The sequence below is a fragment of the Orycteropus afer genome, unplaced genomic scaffold, assembly GCF_000298275.1.
Source record: "Orycteropus afer afer isolate SDZICR_OR568_19922 unplaced genomic scaffold, OryAfe1.0 scaffold00015, whole genome shotgun sequence".
In the NCBI taxonomy this organism is placed as follows: Eukaryota; Metazoa; Chordata; class Mammalia; order Tubulidentata; family Orycteropodidae; genus Orycteropus; species Orycteropus afer.
Window position 1 is genome coordinate 1,033,696 of NW_006921602.1, and position 21,407 is coordinate 1,055,102.

Sequence of the window (21,407 nt, forward strand, 5' to 3'; positions counted from 1 at the left end):
GGCTCAAGAATAAAGCTCCTATTCCTGGGCATGGTGTATGGCACTCACAGTGGATATGCCTGGCCTCTGCTGCTGGCTGGAGGTTGGCTCTGCATGTCTGTGCCTCCCGAGGAGGAGGATGCAGTAGTGAGTCAGACTGTAACGGCTGGGCTGCATGTCCTGGCAGGCATTGTCCAGATGACTAGTAGGAGGGAGAGGAGCCCTTCGCATGCCTTGCCCTGAGGCTGGGCTGTTCTCCTGGGTCTGCATGAGATTCCAGATGGTGCTGTAAGTACAGCTTTAGGTAGATGGTTGGTGGGTTGGGGAGAAGAGGCTTACGGAGACGGGCAGTAGAGCTCTGACTGTCCCTGCAAGACAGGCTAGGGGCAGGACAGGTGAGTGTCCTGCCAAAATTGGGAGTCTCCAGGGAGAGCCTAGGGGAAGAGACCAATTGATGATCTGAGGTTGAGACACAATGTCTCTGGTCTGGTGGTGGACATTCAGGATATGAGAGACCTTGTTAGGAGTCTGGATAGACTGCTGACAGGCCAGCTTGCTTTATTGCTTTTGTGCAAATCCACTAAACTGCCAAATTTTCATTTGTCATTTTTATACTATTTAATAGCTTATGTGAGTAACAGATGAGAATTTGTAGACTGTGGATTTAGTGCAAGATGATGGAATAGGGTTTATGTTTGAGGCTGCATAGCATTGGATGTGCTGATGACATCTTCTGGTCTAAGAGGTAGCCCGTCTGTCCCAGACCTCTCTTGTCACAAAGATTTTATTGTAAAGCTTGATGATAGACTGAATAGGAAAAGAAGTTTGCTGGATTTGGGCATGTAACAAACAGGTAACAGATATTTGCTTTGAGGTTCTGAATGGATCCAGGTGTGACTTTCCTGAGCCAGTGAAACTGTTCTGTGATGCATTAGTTATCTAGGGGCTAGGAAATGAATAGTGTCTACCACATTTAAGCATAGTGTTTGGAGCTGTGCAGAGCGGGAGTCCAGTAATGGAACTGGGAGCTTCACATTTCATTTCATTCTGCTCAACAATTCTACTGGATACTTTACAAAATATATCATTTTCAGAAAGGGTAGGCTTGTAACTTTTCTTATTATAAAAATATTTCACATCAGTAAATTTAATAAAGAGAAAGAAAAAGAATGTGCTGTCACCCTACCACCCAGATGACATGCTGTTAATATTTTGCAATGTATCCTTTTTAGTCCCTGTTTGCTTTGGTGTCCCTCTCCTTCCTCCATAAAAGGGGTAGAGGTGGGGGACTACATTCTTATATAGAATAAATTATTAGTAAACCATGGATTTAAGGGAACTTCAGGGGAAAGGTAGTCTTTGGGAGGACATAAAGCTCCACAAAGGAGCCCTGGTGGCACAAATGGTTAAGCGCTTGGCTGCTAACCAAGAGGTTGGTGGTTTGAACCCATTAATGGCTCCATAGGAGAAAGATCTGTCAGTTTGCTCCTGTGGAGATTACAGCCTAAGAAACCCTGTGGGGCAGTCCTGTGCTCTACAGGGTTGCTGTGAGGGAGGGCAACACCACAGCAGGGCTCAACAGAAGAGTAGCACCTTTTACCTGTGAATTTTTTCATCCATTTCTTAGTATTTTCTTGGGAGGTTTTTCTGTTTTTAGCTGAATTTCTAGGACCAGCTACCACCGAGGTACCTGGTTGTTAAGATAATTTCGCCATGACTCCGAAGAGCTCTTATTACACTCAGCCTTTACCTTAATCCTGTACAGTTCTCCAGGGCAAACCGTACTCAGCTCCGAGCGGTCTATGCAAGTGGGGCCAAAGAGCCACCCTGAGCAAAAAAAAGAGCATTATGTCACCGGAGGCCCAAGCCCAGAGAACAAAAGGTAGGACGACCTGATCATCAGTGGCCCCAGCCAGCTCTTTGCCAGGAGACTAATGTCTCGGGTCTAGAGAAGAGTGAGCCAGCAGTTGGTTTTAAAGAAGAGTGGGATTAGTTTCTTCAACCCACTCAATTCAGACCTTCCTTTGCTCACAATACATTCCTGGGACTGAATAATAGTCTCCCTTTAGATGCTACAGCAAGGCCATTGTGTCTTTGTGCTACCTGGTATTACCCTTCAGTAATACTCCTTTCACAACCAGTCTTACCTAAGCCTAGCTGGATGCTCTGAAGGTATAAATGCCCTGAGTGTTGTTAAAGGGACACTGTGTCAGTGATTCAGAATCTCTTCAGAGTGGGGAGTTGGAGGCATAGCTTTGATTTGAACAAGGAGGCATTAAGTTAGACTGAAAGGCCAGTCAGTAAGCATTGGAATGCCTTCAAGTACTACGTGCTAGGAGGAGAGGATTGACTTACTCATTTTGGTAGCTAGCATGTATAGGGGGTTAGGAAATGCATACTAATGAACAATGTGTTTGCCATATAGATTAGTTAGCCAGTGTCTTATTTTTCCATTGTTAAAATTCTAGAGTCTATAGGTAAGGACCTCTAGCCATTCATTTTCAATAACTGACAGGTTGTTTGCTCATCACTGGTCACAAAGCTTTTTTTTTTTTTTCTATTGTGATTTTGGTGAAAGTTGACAGAGCAAATTCATCTTCCATATAGCAGTTCACAGGCATTATGTCTCATGACATAGACCGTAATTTTCCACAATACAACAGCTCCCCTCCTACTTCCTCCCCATAGTTACCTCTTCCCTGTGTCCTTCCCTCCCATGCACTTCTGCACCAACCCCCCAGCTGTCTCTCTGTGCATATATAGCCCTTCTATTCTCCCATGATTGATCTCTCCAAGAAGTGTATCTACCTAATGTAAATGTTCAGTTCCTGTGCCTGTCTTTTGTTTGGCTGGAAGCCATAGGAGTGGATTCAATTCCAGACTTGAAGGGCACCTATGGAACCCCATAGTCTCAGGGGTTCTATCAGAGCAGCAAACCTGGCCTCTCTAATTTTTTTTTTTTTTGATTTTGCATTTTGTTCCGCATTGTTCTCCCACTCAATCCAGGATCTCCTATATAGGTGCCTAAGGTACTTGACTGTTAACCAGAAGACTGGAGGTTCAAACCCACCAGCCACTTCTTGGAAGGAAGATGGAGCATCAACTTCTGTAGTGATAGTGCCTCGGAAACCCAAGGAGGGGTCACTATGAGTCGGGTCCAACTCACGGGCACATAACAACAACAACTGAGTGGTTGACAGTGGTAACCGGGCACCATCTAGTTCTTCTGGTCTTATAGTCGTATAGGCTGAGGATTGCATGGTATACCAGTCCCTTAGACTAGTTGTTTCCATTCATCTTTCATTTTCATCATTCTTCTTTGATCTGGATAAGGAGAGACCCATTGTTACATTTAGATGGCCACTTGCAAGCTTTTAAGATCCTGTTGGCTACTTGCCAAATGGTCCTGCAGCTTTTACCAGACCTTTGTGGAGATGGCAGAGTTCTAGATTTAGATGTGTACTCTACTTGAGGCCCTGCAGAGAGGTCACAAAGTCAGAGATAGGATAAGAAGTAAGAGATGTCTTGATTTTGGGTTCTGAAATTGAGGAGGAGGTGGGACAGAAGAAAAGGGAGCTTGTTCCTGAGCCTCAGCTGAAGCATATAGCTGAAAGCATTTTAGAAGGAACAGCCCTTAGTGTGAGGACTTGAGGAAAGGGACATAGGAGAATCAGAAGGGTGTCATGCTTCCAAACACTGACAGGAAATCAGCTAAATGGCTGAGTAGTTTAATTTTAAGTCAGTAATGAAGGTAAAGCAAAGGTCAGGGCAGTTGTCAGGATTGTGACCTTGGCTGGTTAATTACCTGGAACTGACAATCTTTGCCATAGGAAGGGAATTAGACTGATGTATCAGAAAACCAGGTGGGGAAAATATATGACTCACCTTACAGTTATCCTGATAACGTAGTAGTAGTAGTAGTAGTAGTAGTAGTAGTAGTAGTAGTAGTAATTTTAGAACCAGACCAAGTACCATTGTAGTTTTCTTTGGTTGTGTGCAAATTGATTTGCATATCCTAAATTGTTCCTGACCAAAAGTAGATGTGGTTTTTAGGTACGATCTCTTGGGATGAAAGATTTAGCATTCAGGGCTGTGGGTGGACTTTGCTACCTGTAAAGAGACTGGTTTTTGATCCCTTTCAGTGGACTAAGAACTACTGTTGGCCTTGTGTGAGTCAAAGAATAAACAAACTTCAACGATTCAGGTGATACTCAGGGTTGGATTCAAGAGTTGGGGAGACTGCCTGGACAGTTGGGTGTACAACAGGGAAATCACTTGGGTTTGAGTAGGGATTATAAAGAGACAATGTGGGTATCCCTCCTACCCCATACCAGATGTTTGTTGCTTTGAGACAACTCATCATACAAAGAGCTATATTTACCGTGATGATAAAGTAGGAGTCAGTTGTTGGTACACTGGAAGACTGGTTACAGCCTCCTTTTGAGGAAGTTCTTTGGTGCAGGTAAATGTAACTGTTTTTAGAGTTGCTAGGGAAAGCTGTCAGCCCAGAGTAAGGTAGGAGAGGCTCAGACTTGTTCTTTAAGAGCCATTTGCCCAATGCAAGGAGTATTCACGTAACCAGAGTGTGGTTGGGTCCTCTCTTGCTTATGCACAAACTGTGCTTATTGAGTTAATGTGTAAGCAGGAGGTGGCTTCTTGTGCCAAATAGTATATTAACCACCTGGCCTTATCACACTGATCCCTTTGATTCTCCTGGACTCAGGACCTCAGAAGCCATGTCAAAGCCCCATAGTGAAGTGGGATCTGCCTTCATTCAGACCCAGCAGCTGCACGCAGCCATGGCTGACACATTCCTGGAGCACATGTGTCGCCTGGACATCGACTCGGCACCCATCACGGCTCGGAACACTGGCATCATCTGTACCATTGGTGAGTCTTCACCCAGCATACATGAGTGCTTCACATGACAGTGACTGTCTCTTTCCTGAAAAGACTAAATAAATGTAGTAAACCTGGGTGCTGGGTGAGATGCTTTACAGATTCTTATGGGAACTCAGGTGATAGGAAATTGTGATAAAGAATATTCTGTGTTCTCTTATAAAGGCAATTTAGAGGGTCACTTCAGTGGATCTTTGTAGGAGCATCTCAGAGATCCAGGAAAGATCTTTTTGACATGCTCTGTGGTTGGGACATCTGGCTAGCTTTCAATGAGAACAAAGAGGGCTGGCCAAGCCTTATCCGGACACTTTTCTAATTTGAAGGTAACGTGCAGATTTTAGAGGAAATCAAGAGAGTGGGCTAACACAGAGGCTTTGAAAGACTTTTAAAGCTATTTGAAGGAGGAAACATTTATGGAGAAAAAATGAAAAAAACAGAAAGAATTATTTTACCAAACTGGTGTGTTATTCCTACTTTGAATAGTTAATACTTGTGACTTAAAAACTTTTTTTTTTTCTTTTTTTAATAGGCCCAGCTTCCCGGTCAGTGGAAACACTGAAGGAGATGATTAAGTCTGGAATGAATGTGGCTCGTCTGAACTTCTCTCATGGAACTCATGAGGTGAGCCTCAGCTGGGCAGTATGGCCACTGGGCCAGCTTGTAGGGAAATGGGGGTGGTGGTGTGTTGTTCATTTGCCACAGTGAAGCAGTCAAGTGGAAGTCTGAGGTTAATAGCCAATGAGAAAAATATCTTTACTAGCCCATCTGTACTCTCCTTTCCCATTCTAGCCGCCTCAACTGGCCACATCTCCTTAAGCAAAAGAGATCTACTTTTACTTTGTTATTGGCTTGGTTCCCCTACAGACCTGTGTTACTATTAGTCTTCACAAAGGAAAGTGTGGAAAGATTCTACTGGAAATCCCTCTAAGCCATTAAGTGGGTTTTAGTGCTCAATACTCCTGTCCCAGAGTTTGTGTAGCAGTCTGGATTGTAGTGTTGAACCAAAGGCCCATTCTGTAGATGTATTCTGACCTAGTTCTTAGAGATCTAGGATAACTGGACCAGGTCCAGGAGAAGGTATACATTAATGTACATTAAGAACTGTGTCTAACTGTCTGGTATATTTGTTGAGTTGATTTCAATTCATAGTGATCCTGTGTGACACTGTAGAACTGCCCCCATAGTGTTTTCTAGGGTAGTGGTGCAGTGGTTAAAGCATTCAGTTGCCAACCAAAAAGTTGGCAGTTTGAAACTACCAGCTATTTTGTGGGAGAAAGATGAAAAAGTCTGCTTCCATAAAGATTTATAGCCTTGGGAACCCTGTGGAGCAGTTTTATCCTGTCCTTTGAGATCACTATGAGTCAGAATTGACTTCATGGCAGTGGATTCAGTTTCAGGATTGGCGCTGTATTCCTAGCCTATCTCCTCCCAGGGGTTCTGGTACATTAAAATGAAATCTGCATTCTTCCCCAAGAATTTACAGAGGTGCGTTTGTGCTGGGGATCTTCATTAGCTGTTTTCACCTATAGACAGAAGCCTTATCCAGGGACCAGCTGACAGCTGTTGGGAAGACTCCTTTCCTGCTTCTTTTCTCAAGTTTTTAGAGCCAACCATTCTGAGGAGGGCCTCTTCCTGAGGGGGACAGTACCTTTAAAAAACCTTCAGGCTGGTGAACATTTATACCACCATATAGATACACTCTTTAGAACAACAGATCATGGGAGAACAGAAGGGCAGTGTTTGCACAGGAAGATAGCTCAGGGGGCAGGAATGCATAGGAAAGAAGGACACAGGGAAGTGGGAAGAAAGCTGTTACATTGTGAGGATTGAAGTAAATGTCATGAAATAAAATGTACGAACTGCTGTATGGAAAATGAATATGCTCTGTAAATTTTTACCTAAATCATAATTTAAGAAAAAAAAAGGCGGGGGGAGTGCAAAAAAAAAAAAAAAAAACCTTCAGGTTGACCATATGTAGGCCACAGGATTTCACAGTGGCATTGGTAGAGGAATAGTGGAGGAGGTAAATTTTCACCTCCTTTGTCTTCCGTACTTCTGGTTCAGTGTAAAGACAATGCTAACCTGAGGTCTAGTGGTATGGGGTTGACCTGCCATTTGGAAGCTGATGTTAAATTTAAACTAAAAATAAAGTCTCAGGAACTATAATCCAAGAGGCAAATTTCTTTTTTCTGGAAACACGATACTCCTTTTCATCATGGATTCCCTAACCCATGTTCCATAAATGGCCTATGGCCTGGTGGCAGGCAGCTGGTCCAAATGTCATGGGGGCCTGACCAAGTTCAGAGGGACTGTGCTGAGCAGGCACTTTGGGTAGGTTAAGACATGTCTCTGTTGACATTCTCTATTTTCCAAAGGCAGGGGCAGGGGGTCCTCAGCAGGAGTCACCAGGAATTGCTGCAAATGTTAGCTTAGCCCAAAGAGAGAATGCTAAAGACAACAGTGAAGGATCTGTTTACTATTGATCCCTGCTGCTGGAGTGTCCCCAGGTCTCCTGTGGGGAGGGGAAGGAGCAGAAATAGATTTTTAGAAGTTGACCTTTAACTAGGCTTTGTGGCCTCTTCAATCCAGTAAAATAACACCACCCAGCTTTAAAATGGCAAAGGCGAGTGATGGCTGCTGCACCTGCCACATAGCAGCTGGCTTGGGATTTTTGGTTTTTAAACTGCAAGAAGCATTTGGAAATTATCTATGCTTTTAACTCTTATTCTTGGATTAGAATTTGGATTTTGGGAAAAAGAAGTCCTTCTAAAGGATTTATTTTGAGGTTTTAGACCAAAATGACATTGTCCCTAGGCTTAAGAGTTTTTGGAAACTCGTCTGAAATTGTTCTGATACTGTATAATGAAGTACAATGTAAACAATTTGACTGTGTGTCAGAGGGCTCTTCTTTCATATGCCCTGTAGACCGTGTACCTTTGACTAGGGGTTGGGATACACTTATCCTGTTCTTCACTGTTTCAAATACTCTTCTGAACAGAACTTTGAAATTGCTTTCCCCTCTCTCACTCTGACAGAAGGACACCCACTCTCTGGATCTGGTCTTTTGACAGCTTTGGCACTGAGTCTCTACCCCTACTTTGGCACCTCATGTGAGCAAGATGTGTTCTTGCTGAACACGGAAGTACTATAATGCCATGTTGGCCAGAAATAGTAACTTTTAAGCAACCTAAATTTAGAACATAAGGATACAAGAACAGGATTTATTGATGGAATTTACCTCTTGATACTGTGCCAGCAAAACCACAGCCATACTAGAAGTATTTAATACACCTCCCAGAAGTGTAGCCAGAACATAACAGAGGATTTCAATAATAGAAAACCTAGTGATCTAATTGGTATATGTATAATACATGATTGCATCTCCAAGACCAAAATGCTTATTTACTTAAAAAAACCTTGGTTACAAACATCTATTAACTTTCCTGTGTGCTTTAAAAAAAAAAAAACACAAGTTACATTAAAAAAAGTTATATAGATCTCACACACACACACACACACATATGTTGTTGTTGTTGTTGTTGTTGTTGTGTGCCATCAAGTCGGACCTGACTCATAGTGACCCCTCCTTGGGTTTCTGAGGTAGTATCACTATGGAAGTAGATTGCCCCAAGAAAATAAATGAAATATTTAACTCAAAAAGTTAGAAAGAAGCATAAACCTAAAAAAGGTGAAAGAAAAGAAAGGAATTGATTTAAAAGTATAGCTTAAAATGGAAAACAGTTTTGACAGATTAAGCCAAGAGCTGATTATTTGGGAGAAAGCCTGGTTAAGGTCAGTCAACCAAAGGCAATCAAAAGGACAGCATTTGCTCAGGGATAAAGCTCAGATGGCAGAAATGGATAGGAAAGAAGGACAAAAGGAAATGGTAAACACAGAGAGGAAGGGAGAAAAGTGCTGTCAAATTTGGGGACTACGTTCCGTGTCACCAAACAAAAGGTGTATGAACAGTTGAGCAGAAAACCAATTTGCTCTGTAAATTTTCACTCAAATCCCAATAAAAAGGGTTTTTTTTTTTTTTTAATGATTAAAAGAAAAAGTATCAGGATGCACAAATAAATCTATAAGTTGAAAAGGGAATGTTTCCTATTGATTAGATTTTTAAAGTCATAGATTTAAACTTAATTCTTATAAATCAAGGTGAAATTGACTGTTTTTCCAAGAAAAGGTAAGTAAGTATCAATGAGGTAGAAAATATGAACAGACTGATAGCCATGTCTTACTTACCTAGTGCTGCTATCACAGAAATATCACCAATGGGTGGCTTTGACAAACAGATTTATTTTCTCACAGTTTAGGAGGCTAGAAGTCCAAATGCAAGGTGCCAGCTCTAAGGGAAGGCTTTCTCTTTCAGCTGTGGAGGAAGGTCCTTGTGTCTTTAAGCTTCTATTCCTGGGCAGTCTTCATGTGGCTTGACATATTTCTCTTATCTCTTCTTCTCTTGCATACTTGTTTAATCTCTCTTATATCCTAAAAGAGATAGATTTAAGACATACTGAACCTGTCTCATTAACATAACAAGAGACAACCTATTCCCAAATGGGATTATGACTACAAGCATAGAGGTTAGGATTTACAACACATACATTTTTTGGAGGCACCGTTCAATCCATGGGAGTTCTGATGGCGTGGTGCCTAAGGCATTTGACTGCTCACTAGAAGGCTGGCAGTTCAAATCCACCAGCCACTCCTTGGAAGAAAGATTGAGCAATCTACTTCCATAAAGATGTCTTGGAAACCCAAGGAGAGGTCGCTATGCGTCGAATCAACTTGATGGCATTGAGTTTGGCTTGGTTTTGGTTCTATCAATAACAAGCCATCAGAAATGGAAAAAGTTAACTGTAAGATCAACCCCCTGCCCTACCTCAGAACCCCAAGCCCAGATGATTTTAATGACTGAATTCTGTCTCCCCTTCAGAGAACAAATAAATTCTTTGTTATACTGCTCAAAACCCCAACCAAGTACAGGAATCTTCCCAACTTGTTCTCTGAAGCCAATATATCCTGATACTAAGGTCAACCAAGTATACTACCAAAACCATGAAGGTTAGCACTAAAGGTTAGTATGCATACATGGAACAGTGTGGTGAGATATCCTGTGGCTGGACTACAAGACCAAACTCACTTAGGAACAAGATGTCAAAAGAATAAATCAAATTTTCACAGTCCAAATCCAGTAGTATATTAAAGAAATTAGATGACACATAACCAAGTAGATTTTATTCTAGAAACACAAGGTCCCACGTAATATATATTAATAGGTTGCATTTGTTAAATAATGATTGTGTGCCTGACTTTATTCTAAATACAGGCTTCCTCTGCTATTAAAAGTAGAGTGTTACCAGGGAGACAGCTCAGGGGGGAGGAGTGCGTGGAGGGATGGACACAGGGAAGAGGTGACTATCAGGAGGAAGTGGGAGGGCAGCTGTTGCATTGTGGGAAAGTGGAGTCAATGTCATGAGACAAAGTGTATGTGAAGTGCTGTATGGAAAGTGAATTTGCTCTGTAAATTTTCACCCAAACCACAATAAAATAAATAAATAAATAAAAGTAGAGTGTTCCTATGAAACCTTTCGTAAGCTGAAATGCCATCAAGCAAAGAAGCAATTACCGTTAATTTATATGGGAAGTTTTGGGGGTTATTCCTAGACCCAAAAAACAACCTACCAAATAACACTTAAAATCTAAAATAACAGTAACATACAGTGTTCACATGGTTGAAAGCTGTGGCGGATTTATGCTAAGATGCTGAGTATAGTTCCTGGGGAAGGAACTTGGCAATTCCATTCTCTTCACTGCTTGAGCAGTTTGCTACCTCTTTAATGGCTCACTGAAAAACAAATGCTGAATGCTAGTTTGCTTTTTTTCTTAAAAGCAAAGATCCTGTTGGGATTTCTTCTGGCTAGCAAAAACAGGTAATAATGTAGGTCTTTCGTAAAAGCCAAGTGGCATAAAGCAAACTTTCAAAAAGTTCTTCATGTATTAATTCTCTGATTCCTTACAGCAACTCTTGAAGAAAAGGCATTTGACAATATTCAGCACCCATACCTTTAAAAAACAAAATTGCAAGCCAGCAATAAAACTTCAGTAATGGCTTCCTGGGGGAAAAGAAAAAAGCAGCAGCTGCCAGTGGTCCATATCCTCATCATAGCCCAGAAAACCAGTTTCCATTGAGTCACTTCTAACTCATAGTAAGCCCATGTGTATCAGAGTAGAACTAGGCTCCATAGGGTTGTCACTGGCTGATTTCTTTGTCCGTAGGATCGCCAGGCTTTTCTTCTGAGGCACCTCTGGGTGGATGTAACTCCAACCTTTCCGTTACCAGTGAATGAGTTAACCACTTGTCCCACCCAGGGGTCTCCCCTCATTCTAGAGTATACCTGAATTAGCAGCTGTGGATTTTCAGATACAAGCTTTAGTCACCACCTGCCTTAAGGATTAACTGTGGTTCCAGCTGCCTTCAAGTGACAGCCCTGCTTTTGCAGAAGAAAGGATGTCAGAGAGAAAATTGAAGCTAAGATTTTCTGCAAGTGAGGAACAGCGAAGGACAGTTAGCTTAGAGAAAGGCATAGTACCACCTTTACTTACTCTATTTTCTTCTTAATTCTGCTCTAGAAAGTGATTGTGAAAAACAACATGTTGTGTGTGGGTTTGTTTTTTTTTTTTTGGCCTGACCTTAGCAATGAGTTATTTAGCTTGGATCACTGTTAACTTATGTAAATAACTTGAGTTTAAATTGTAGTTGTAATCAATAAAGAAAAAACACTCAGAATTACCATCTCTACTGGTATCTGACATTGACTGCTCGACCAGTATTATACAAACACATAAAAATCCTAGATCTTTCACTCCAGTGTGTGTGCTTTATTTGCTAGAAGTATTTGATAAGTCCTAGAGAAAAGAGATCAGCTGAAACCACACAGACTTCCATTATACTCAGAAATGTTTATACCCATCCCTTAATGGTTTTTGGTGGCAATATTCTAAAAAGTTACTGAGATTTTTCCTTAGAGTGAGTTCCTTCACTCGTAGAAGTGGGTTTAAGCTGAAGAGGTTGAAATAAGCACATAGAGGGTGCTCAGTGGACAGTGCTGAGGCCAGACACTGATGGATTTTTAGTGTGCGACCGTGAAGGTCTAGAACATCCGTTGGCCTTTTCTAAGTGATCAGCTATGGGGCAAGGGAATGGCAGCTGTACCCTGGTGTGTGTATGACTTAATCTCCCTTCCTTTTCCCCTAGTATCATGCAGAGACCATCAAGAACGTGCGCACAGCCACAGAAAGCTTTGCTTCTGACCCCATTCTCTACCGGCCAGTTGCTGTGGCCCTGGACACCAAAGGACCAGAGATCCGAACTGGGCTCATCAAAGGCGTGAGTATTCTGGGGAGAAGCATGAGGGACAGGCCAGGAAGTGGTGGGCCCCAGAGTCTCAGCAGTCTCTACTCTGCCTGGAAGCCATATTCCTCAGAGTTTAGGTCTGCAAATGAAGAAGATGTGTTTTGTATTTCTTTTCCCCCTTGGGTTATTTCCTTGACACATACTCCAAAAATAAAAAATTAAAAAAAAAAAAAATCCATAGGACAGAGAAAAACTGCACTATAGGGTTTCCAAGTCTGGAAATCCTTTTGGAAGCAGATTGCCACATCTTTCTCCTGTGGAGCACCTAGTGGTTTCAGTTTGCCGCTCTCTGGGTTAGCGGGTGAGCACAACAGAAAATCTTTATCTGTATTTTTAGTTGTGATTTGAACATTATTCTCTGGAGGAAAGGACTTTTGCATTTTTGCTGGTAGGACCTGATTTCTGAAGTTCAGACTTACAACTCACTCTCTTGTCTGTAGAGTGGCACTGCTGAGGTGGAGCTAAAGAAGGGAGCCACTCTCAAGATCACTCTGGATAATGCATACATGGAAAAGTGTGATGAGAATATCCTGTGGCTGGACTACAAGAACATTTGCAAAGTCGTGGAAGTGGGCAGCAAGGTCTACGTGGATGATGGACTTATTTCTCTGCTGGTGAAAGAGAAAGGTGCAAGAAAGAATCAGTGTCTTATTGTCTAAAACCATCTCCCATCCCTAAAAGTCAAAGAAGATAGGAAGCTTGGTTGGCTAACACCAGGAGTGGGTCTATCTGTTTTCAGGAATTCCTCCTACAAGTCATTATTCTCAAAAACAAACTTTAGTCCAGCTTAAACTTAGTCGTTTCATCTAGAGAGCATATGAGAGGATTTCTTTTTTATTCTTCTTTAGTACTTTTTAACTCTCTGCTTCCATCCTCCATACATGTCCAAATGTAATATGGACAGAGCTCCAGTGTATCTGGGAATGATAGGTAATATTTAAGTGTCAGGCACCGTTCTAAGCATTTTGTATAGTGATTCATCAGAACAATTTTATGAGTAGGTATTATTACCTCTTTTTAGGTGAGGAAACTGAGGCACAAAGTGGTTATTTCACTTGGCCTAAGTGCGGCTCCGGACCCTACGATGTGCTGCTTCCCAGTTCCCTGTACTGGGGAGAAAGGCAGCCAGCTTCTTAGTTCTTTCCTGTTTAACAGATGGGCCCTCGTTACTTTATTTATTTCTCCTACATTCTCTATTTTGCACAGGTACTAACTTTCTGGTGACAGAGGTGGAAAATGGTGGCTTATTGGGCAGCAAGAAGGGTGTGAACCTTCCTGGAGCTGCTGTGGACCTGCCTGCAGTGTCGGAAAAGGACATCCAGGATCTGAAGTTCGGGGTAGAGCAGGATGTAGATATGGTGTTTGCATCTTTTATTCGCAAGGCCGCCGATGTCCATGAAGTCAGGAAGGTCCTGGGAGAGAAAGGCAAAAACATCAAGATAATCAGCAAAATCGAGAATCATGAGGGTGTTAGAAGGTAAGTCACTTCTGTCCTAGCCCAGAAGGGACTCTTGGCGCTCCTCGCTTGGGAGCCCTATGGAAGCTTATGGCTTCCTTGCTTTCACATAGAAAGCAGCAGCCGATGGGATCATCAGATTAGGTCTGGGTGGTTCTTGTGGTTCCCAGAGGAAAGCATGCAGTTCTGCTCCAGCTTCCGGTTGCTCACAAGGTGGCGCCAAATCACCAGGGCCAGCTTGGTGTGACATCCGTTCCTTCTTGACCTCTTAGGAAGCAGAGTTCAGCACTGCTGAAAACTCAGACCTGCTCTTGGGGGTTAGGAGTGTGGTTGGGCAGTGTGGGAGGAGCAGCACCATGTGCCCACTATGACCCTTAGGTCTGGGAGCAAGCTGCAAGCTTTGGGTTCTCTATCTGTCTTGGATGTGCTGGTTGGTAGAGAGACACCATCAGAGGGCCTCATAAGATGCAGATGAAAGAAAATGGGACCTCTCCTGTCCCTTTCCTGCTTCTCCTCACCCCCTAGTGATACATCAGTATTGATCTGAAACCCAGCAGATAGGACCTATAGGTCCACTTTGGCTGAAAGGCCTAAGGTGGCTGGCATACCCCACCACCTCTGTGTACCCGTGATGACAGTAATAGATGGCTATCCTGGTGTGGGCATCTAAGTCAGGAATCCAAGGAAGGCTTTCTTCCATCACCATGGCCCTTGTACAACATAACCTCTCCTTTTCTACCTTCCCTGTCAGGTTTGATGAGATCTTGGAGGCCAGCGATGGGATCATGGTGGCTCGTGGCGATCTGGGCATTGAGATTCCTGCAGAGAAGGTCTTCCTAGCTCAGAAGATGATGATTGGGCGGTGCAACCGAGCTGGGAAACCCGTCATCTGTGCTACACAGGCATGTGCACCTCTTCACATTCACATATGGAAATTCACATGCTTGGAGGTTATGTAGTCTCTTGCCATAGACCCTACCCCTCATAACATTGACACATGCGTGCACACACACTCTCCTCCTATTCATCTACACAAAGCCATACTGTGTGCACATATATTCTATCCTGAAGACAGCCCAGGCCAAGTCTCATGAATGTTCTGTCCTCTCCCAGATGCTGGAGAGCATGATCAAGAAGCCCCGTCCCACCCGGGCTGAGGGCAGTGATGTGGCCAATGCAGTCCTGGATGGAGCTGACTGCATCATGCTGTCCGGAGAAACAGCCAAAGGGGACTACCCACTGGAGGCTGTGCGCATGCAGCACCTGGTGAGTTCATCAGGGCAGGAGGCCAGGGTGGAGGATGAAGGCACGCGCTAGCACAGGCACACCTAGACGCCTCTTCTTACCAGCAATCTTTCATTTTCCCCAAAGTCACAGTAACAGCAGTGACAGAGTATGTCTGGAGGGGTGGAGGACCTTTAAGCTACTTCTCTTGTTCTGCCTTCCCTACCTACACCTCCTCTCCTATTTCTTTCTGCTCTGGAGGCTTCCTCCCTCATTGGACATAGCACAGTGTTGCTCAGACTTTAACTTTCACTGTGAAAACAGCCAACGCCTCCCACTCCCAGATGTCCTCTTTTTTGGCTTCCAACCTGATTCCCCACCTCTCCCACAGACAGGTGTTCCCTCACAGGTGCCTCTGTGGGTGCACACTAGAGGCTGTTGCCTGCGCTGAGCTGACTGTGAGCTGGCCTTGCATGGTGCCTGTAATGGCCTGCTTTGCTGTGTCATTGGGATGCAGCTGCTGCACTCACCTGAGACCAAAAAGTAGGATTTAAATGATAGCGAGTCCACAAATAAAGATAGGTGGGAAAGTGGTTGATCCTGACTGGCCCTGCAGTGAGAACACCTGGAGGAGTCACAGGTAGTAATTCTTTCTCCCCCACAGTGTGCCCCACTGGCAGGTAAAATGAGTGCTGTGAATTAACATTCTCCCAACAGCATAGAGTGTGGCTCAGTGAACTTGCCTTTTATCCTGATAGGGATTTTCTTTAACCTCTATTCCTTTCCCAGCCAACAAAGGACTCCACATTCTTTGTGTGCTCTCCAAGACCCTCCCTCCCCCCAAAAAAAATTTAAAAAACTCCAAGAAAACCTGTAGACTAGATATCTTCCTTTGTTCTTTCACTTTCTGTATGTCCAATTATTGCACTTAAACCACTTCCAGAGAAGATGTGTCATTTAATTAAATATTTTTTTAGTGGTGACCTGAATTCATGTGATCTGGACTGTCTTTGGCATCCTTGGTGGATTTTCACATATCTAAATCAGCGAGACTAGTCCCCTTCCCCTGACCTTGGCTGATAAGTCACATTATTTGTGTGATGTGATTGCTGTTCTGGTGCTCAGGAACTCTTAGCTCTTTCTCCTGACTGCCCCACACGTACTTTCTCTATCCCAGTAGACAGTGGACCTTGAGCAAATAATCTTTAGAGTGGCTGCCTTTATGGGCCATTCTGTGTGCCCTTTCTCTGTAATTGCCTTGCCTAGCCATTTGACCTCATGGCTTTGGAGGTGGGAAGGTGGCTGACCTTCACTTGATATACTGAACCATGAACTACAAAACTAGGTAAACTTCATATATCTCTGGACAAGTCATTTAACTGCTCTATGCCTCTGCTGTAGAATGGATCAGATAAGGACCTGTAGTGGGGTCCTTAACATTCAGGACTCCAGGCTCTGAGTTGTGTGTCCTGTCTCCCATACCCCAGTATTTCCTGTGGAGGCAGCACCTTAGAAAGAAATTCATGCTGGGATTGCATGGCACTGTTCAGAAGATGGAGCAGTGGGGTCTGGGCTAGGCTGCTGCCCCTCCAGGTGGTACAGCCTCACCCCTCCATGTCACCACTTACCACTGGCCAGAGCTTCTCCTCTTAACTGTAAACTACTTTCTCCTATGTCTAAATGTGATACAGTTAGTGGCCTGTAACTAAAGGCTAGGCAGTACCAGGTATGGCCCTATTTCCTGTTTATTTTTATTTCTCCTGTCCTTGGGCTGCACGCAATCCATTCTTTTTTACAGACAGAAAACCTTTAACGTAACAAATCCTGCCACACATCTGCTTATACTGTCAAATGACTGAGATGGTATTACTGATTCTTCCTTTATCTATCATTCTCTAAGGTCCTGGGATTGCATTATAATCCTCTAGAACTTAAATTTTCTATCTAATTCTTGGTGTTATCTGAGTAGGTAGATTGTAAATAATTCACTGGCTTTCTCATGCTTGAAAGAGTCTTCAGACTATTTAATCATGAGATTTTAATCAAATATCTCATTAAACTAATCCGCATGCTTCCATAGCCATCTGCCTTTTCACATGGCTGTTCAACTTGCCCCTCACAAGTTAGCCCAAGTTTTCCAGCCTTCTTGTTAGAATGCACTTAAGCTGTGTGGCTTTGGCTTTGCCTGACTCCACATTTCCAGGGCTGCTCAGTCAGTTTCCGTGGCAGGCCACTGGAAAGGCTTAGAAGCATCCCTGTCTGGTGCCGATCAAGTACTCCCTATGTGCATGGAAGCCAGACTGGAAACCCTGTGCTAACCAGACAGCCATGTGAGGAGGGAGGGCCTGTTCCTTCCTTTGAGCTGTGTCATGAGGCAGCATGGGCAAGTCCCCTGCCAGGGAGTGGTGTGGGCCCTGCCTGAGCATGTTTCCATGCCAAGGTGCCAGAATCTTATGTCCCACATTTCCCTCCACTCTTACTCTCCATAAGAAAAATGCTCCCAGAATGGTGCTTTGTCAGTCAAGAATTAATTTTCCCTGTATTGGAGGGCTTTAGATTCTCCACACCTTCCTGAGCAATCTGACTTTTCCCACCCTGCCTCTTTGCATCTATGTGAAGGACAAATTTAGTCAATTAACCTAAGGTTAACTTGCTCCCTGATTAATTCCCCATTCTGTCTTTCCATGTGTTGTCTCTCCTTTTTTTTCCTTCTTTCCTCCCTCTTCCTTGCCCTCCCTTTCCTCTAAACCTTACAGATAGCTCGTGAGGCTGAGGCAGCCATGTTCCACCGCAAGCTGTTTGAAGAACTTGTGCGAGCCTCAAGTCACTCCACAGACCTCATGGAAGCCATGGCCATGGGCAGCGTGCAGGCTTCTTATAAGTGTTTAGCGGCAGCTTTGATAGTTCTGACGGAGTCTGGCAGGTAGGGCCCTGAGGGCAGGTAACACTGTGTAGGATAACCAGCATCTTGCTCCAACTGCTCAAGGAGAAGACAGCCAGGGTTGAGCCCTGCGCTTGGGGCCTTGGCTCAGAGCCTTTTTCTCACCTGCAGGAAGACAGCCAGAGAGGTCATGATAGGGCAGGACTGGAGGGTCCTTTGGTATGGTAGGCACAGTAGGTGTCACAGACACCTGGTGAAGGACTGGTCCCTGTGAGTCTTGTTTTTGCTCAGCGATTGGTATCTTCCTGACCTTTGGACCAATGGCCGTGTTCTTCACCAGCTGTCTGTGTACTTCTTCCCTTCCCTTCCCCTTTCTGACAAAGTGCTGACAAAGCTCTGTCCCCTTCTCGTCCCTCTGGACGATGTTGCTCCCCTAGATTGCCCGTGAGGCAGAGGCTGCCATCTACCACTTGCAATTGTTTGAGGAGCTCCGCCGCCTGGCGCCCATTACCAGCGACCCCACAGAAGCTGCCGCCGTGGGTGCTGTGGAGGCCTCGTTCAAGTGCTGCAGTGGGGCCATAATCGTCCTCACCAAGTCTGGCAGGTAGGAGGCGGCAGCAGCTCCCTGGGGATTCCCTGCTCAATGGCACCTTTCCTTGGAGATCCCAGGAGCAATGCATTGAACATTGCTTAGATGGTGCTAAGCCAAGGTAAGAGCTCTCTGCCTGCCACCTGGACCCTGCAGGGCAGGAGCTCTCCTGGCCCTGAAGGACTCCAGACTGCAACCACAAAGTGTGATTGGATCATTTGGATCTAAAGCCAGTTTATAACTTCATAGTGAACTAGAGACTCATGGCATAACTTATAGGCAGGCGACAGATGTTCTTTTGGTGTTTAAGAGCTGGTCATCTGAAATAGTAGAAGGTACCAGTTTAGCTTATTCCAATTAAGATGTGCTCTTTAAACATTACACTGTGCTCTTGGAAAATTAATTATGTTCACTTGACTTGCTCTATCCACTGTTACGGTGTACCAATTCCCCATCTGTCTTTGGACTCCAAAGACGTGAGTTCCAGCCTAGGAAAGGTCACTGGTTATCTTGCTGGCACTTTGTTCTAAGGACTGCCCTGCCTGTGCTTGGCTCGGTGCCTGGCCTCAGACTTGGGATCCCTTCCTAGGCCAGAACATAGTTACCATCTTTGACACCCTTAGTCTGGGAATGTGGTCATCATCCTTGCTTGCAAGGTGATTAGAGTTTCCTGGCAGAGGAGGGTGGAGAGGATTCCAGGCAGTCACTGCACTGAGACGGAACAAGACGGCTGCCAGGAGATTTCCTTAACAGGGGGGCTTAGCCTCCCACTCTAAGATAAACCATTCCAACCATTAGGGTTGACCTTTGTTGAAAGGTCCAACCTTTGCTATTGGCTATTATTAGCTTCAGCTCTAGTTCTGGGATTTCACTCTCAGCTGGTCCCAACTTCAACAACTGCTTCCCTCTGAAGGCCTAATATTAAACATGGCAGTTTCTGCTGTGACATAGCTTAAGTTTCCCTGACACCTGTTGAGTGTCTTCAGAGCCTGGTTTGTAGGGCCCGGTTCCTTCTGCAGGCCCTTCCCCAACTCCTAAGAGAGACCAGGGTCATATATCTGCAATGACCACTGTACAGTGTTCAAGGAAGCATCTGGTACATGGAGTCTCAAAGGGCCTTCTGAAGGAGCCTCAGTGTACCAGAGCAGCTTCTACACCAACACTTCCACTTCTTGTTCTTGTTTTCTGGGTAGCACCCAGACTTTTTAGTCTCATTTAGATACTCAGGTTTGACTCGGGGACTTTAGAGCTAAGTTGTTGGGACTTGGTGGCAGTATAGGGTGAGGAGCGGGCACAGCAGTCGGGCAGGGGTACACTGTTGATTCCCAGGAGGCTGATCGGCCTTGCTGCTGTTCTTTGTAGATGTCAAAAGTCAGGTGTTGTTCACATGCTGCTTAGCTTGTAGCTGTTGCTGGCAGCAAGAGGCATGGGTGCTAGTGAGATTGGGCCAGGGTAGCCTCCCTGTGCCAGAATGGAAAAGGTCAGGGTAGGGGGTAGGTTTCAGCCAGCCATAGGCCATATGGGGTAAGTGGATGTGACTGACCATGCTGCGTCAGGGTGATCCTGGGGCCATGGCATATTGGAAGGGGTGAAGAGCAAGTGAGTAACTTTAACTGTGAAGGTGGTTTAAATGCTGTGCAAGATACCAGATATGAGGCTGTTCTAGGGAGCCCAGGAGGCAGATGTTTAAATGGCCAGAGTCTTCAGGCCTGCACAGTAGAGCAGAGGGTAGGCCATTGCTAAAGCAAAGCTGTTAGGCCCTGAGGTGCTTCCTGGGAGGCTCCTAGGACACTTTTTAATGGTCTTTTTCCCTGTCCCCCATCCCAACCCAGGTCTGCTCACCAGGTAGCCAGATACCGTCCCCGTGCTCCCATCATTGCTGTGACCCGGAACCCCCAGACAGCTCGTCAGGCCCACCTCTACCGTGGCATCTTCCCTGTGCTGTGCAAGGACCCAGTCCAGGCGGCCTGGGCTGAGGATGTGGACCTTCGAGTGAACTTTGCCATGAATGTTGGTGCGTGCCTGGAAGCAAGGGCTAGAACCAGGGGTGGGGACTATGCCTGGGCACTGGCCTCACACAAAAACCACCAGACTCACTGCCGTTGAGTTAGATTTGACTCATAACAACCCCTCCTTGAGTTTCCAAGGTGGTATCTCTACAGATATAGATTGCCCAGTCTTCTTTCTGAGGAGTGGCTGGTGGTTTGAACCACCAGCCTTCTGGTTAGCAGTCAAATGCTTTAGATACTATACCACCAGAGCTCCCACTGGCCTCACAGGGAGCCTGAAAGTTTGGGGAATGGAAGGTAGAACACACAGACCTTGGAGAGGGAGAACGGGAGCCCTAACTGACCACACCTTGCCCTCACTGCAAATGGTATCTGTGAATTCTCCCTCACATGCTCATTATTAAGGTTTCTTACAAAATTGTCCAGAGCTTCTGCACTAAGGGGCAGCACGCACACAGATTACATGTTAATGTGGCCTTTGAACCCTGTGTAAGTGCAGGATATCACAAGATAAGAGCAAGCAGGTAGCTGTGGCCTTGGGCAAGGCTCTCCACCCCCTAGAGTATAAAATGAATGATGGCCAAAGGTCCTTGCCAACTCTGCCATCTGTGTGATAAGGAGATCTCAGCCTCCCTCATCACCTTTGCTTGGGCTGTGAGGCTGGCGCCACCTTGTGGCTTGAGAAAGTAATGGTTAGCCAGCACAACGCACTCCCTCTGGCCCTAATTGTCCCTTGTGCCTACCTGTCTTGGCTTTGACTCACTAATCTCTCTTCTCTTCCTCCAGGCAAAGCCCGGGGCTTCTTTAAGACTGGAGATGTGGTCATCGTGCTGACTGGGTGGCGCCCTGGCTCTGGCTTCACCAACACCATGCGTGTAGTGCCTGTGCCATGATGACCGTAGAGTCCTTCTTCCAGCCCCTGTCCCATCCCCTCCCTACAACCCATCCATTAG

At 44.9% G+C, this 21,407-nt stretch overlaps 1 protein-coding gene across 1 annotated transcript; it reads left to right on the forward strand.

The window, feature by feature from the left end:
* The first annotated feature begins 1,751 nt into the window (after positions 1–1,751).
* PKM (pyruvate kinase M1/2) lies at positions 1,752–21,347 on the forward strand. Its single transcript, XM_007957047.2, has 11 exons — positions 1,752–1,861; positions 4,703–4,869; positions 5,408–5,499; positions 12,137–12,268; positions 12,736–12,922; positions 13,502–13,772; positions 14,503–14,653; positions 14,865–15,017; positions 17,732–17,898; positions 20,278–20,459; positions 21,241–21,347. The coding sequence occupies exons 1-11, from the start codon at positions 1,782–1,784 to the stop codon at positions 21,345–21,347; spliced, it is 1,689 nt and encodes a 562-aa protein (XP_007955238.1). The 5' UTR covers positions 1,752–1,781.
* Positions 21,348–21,407: the final 60 nt, after the last annotated feature.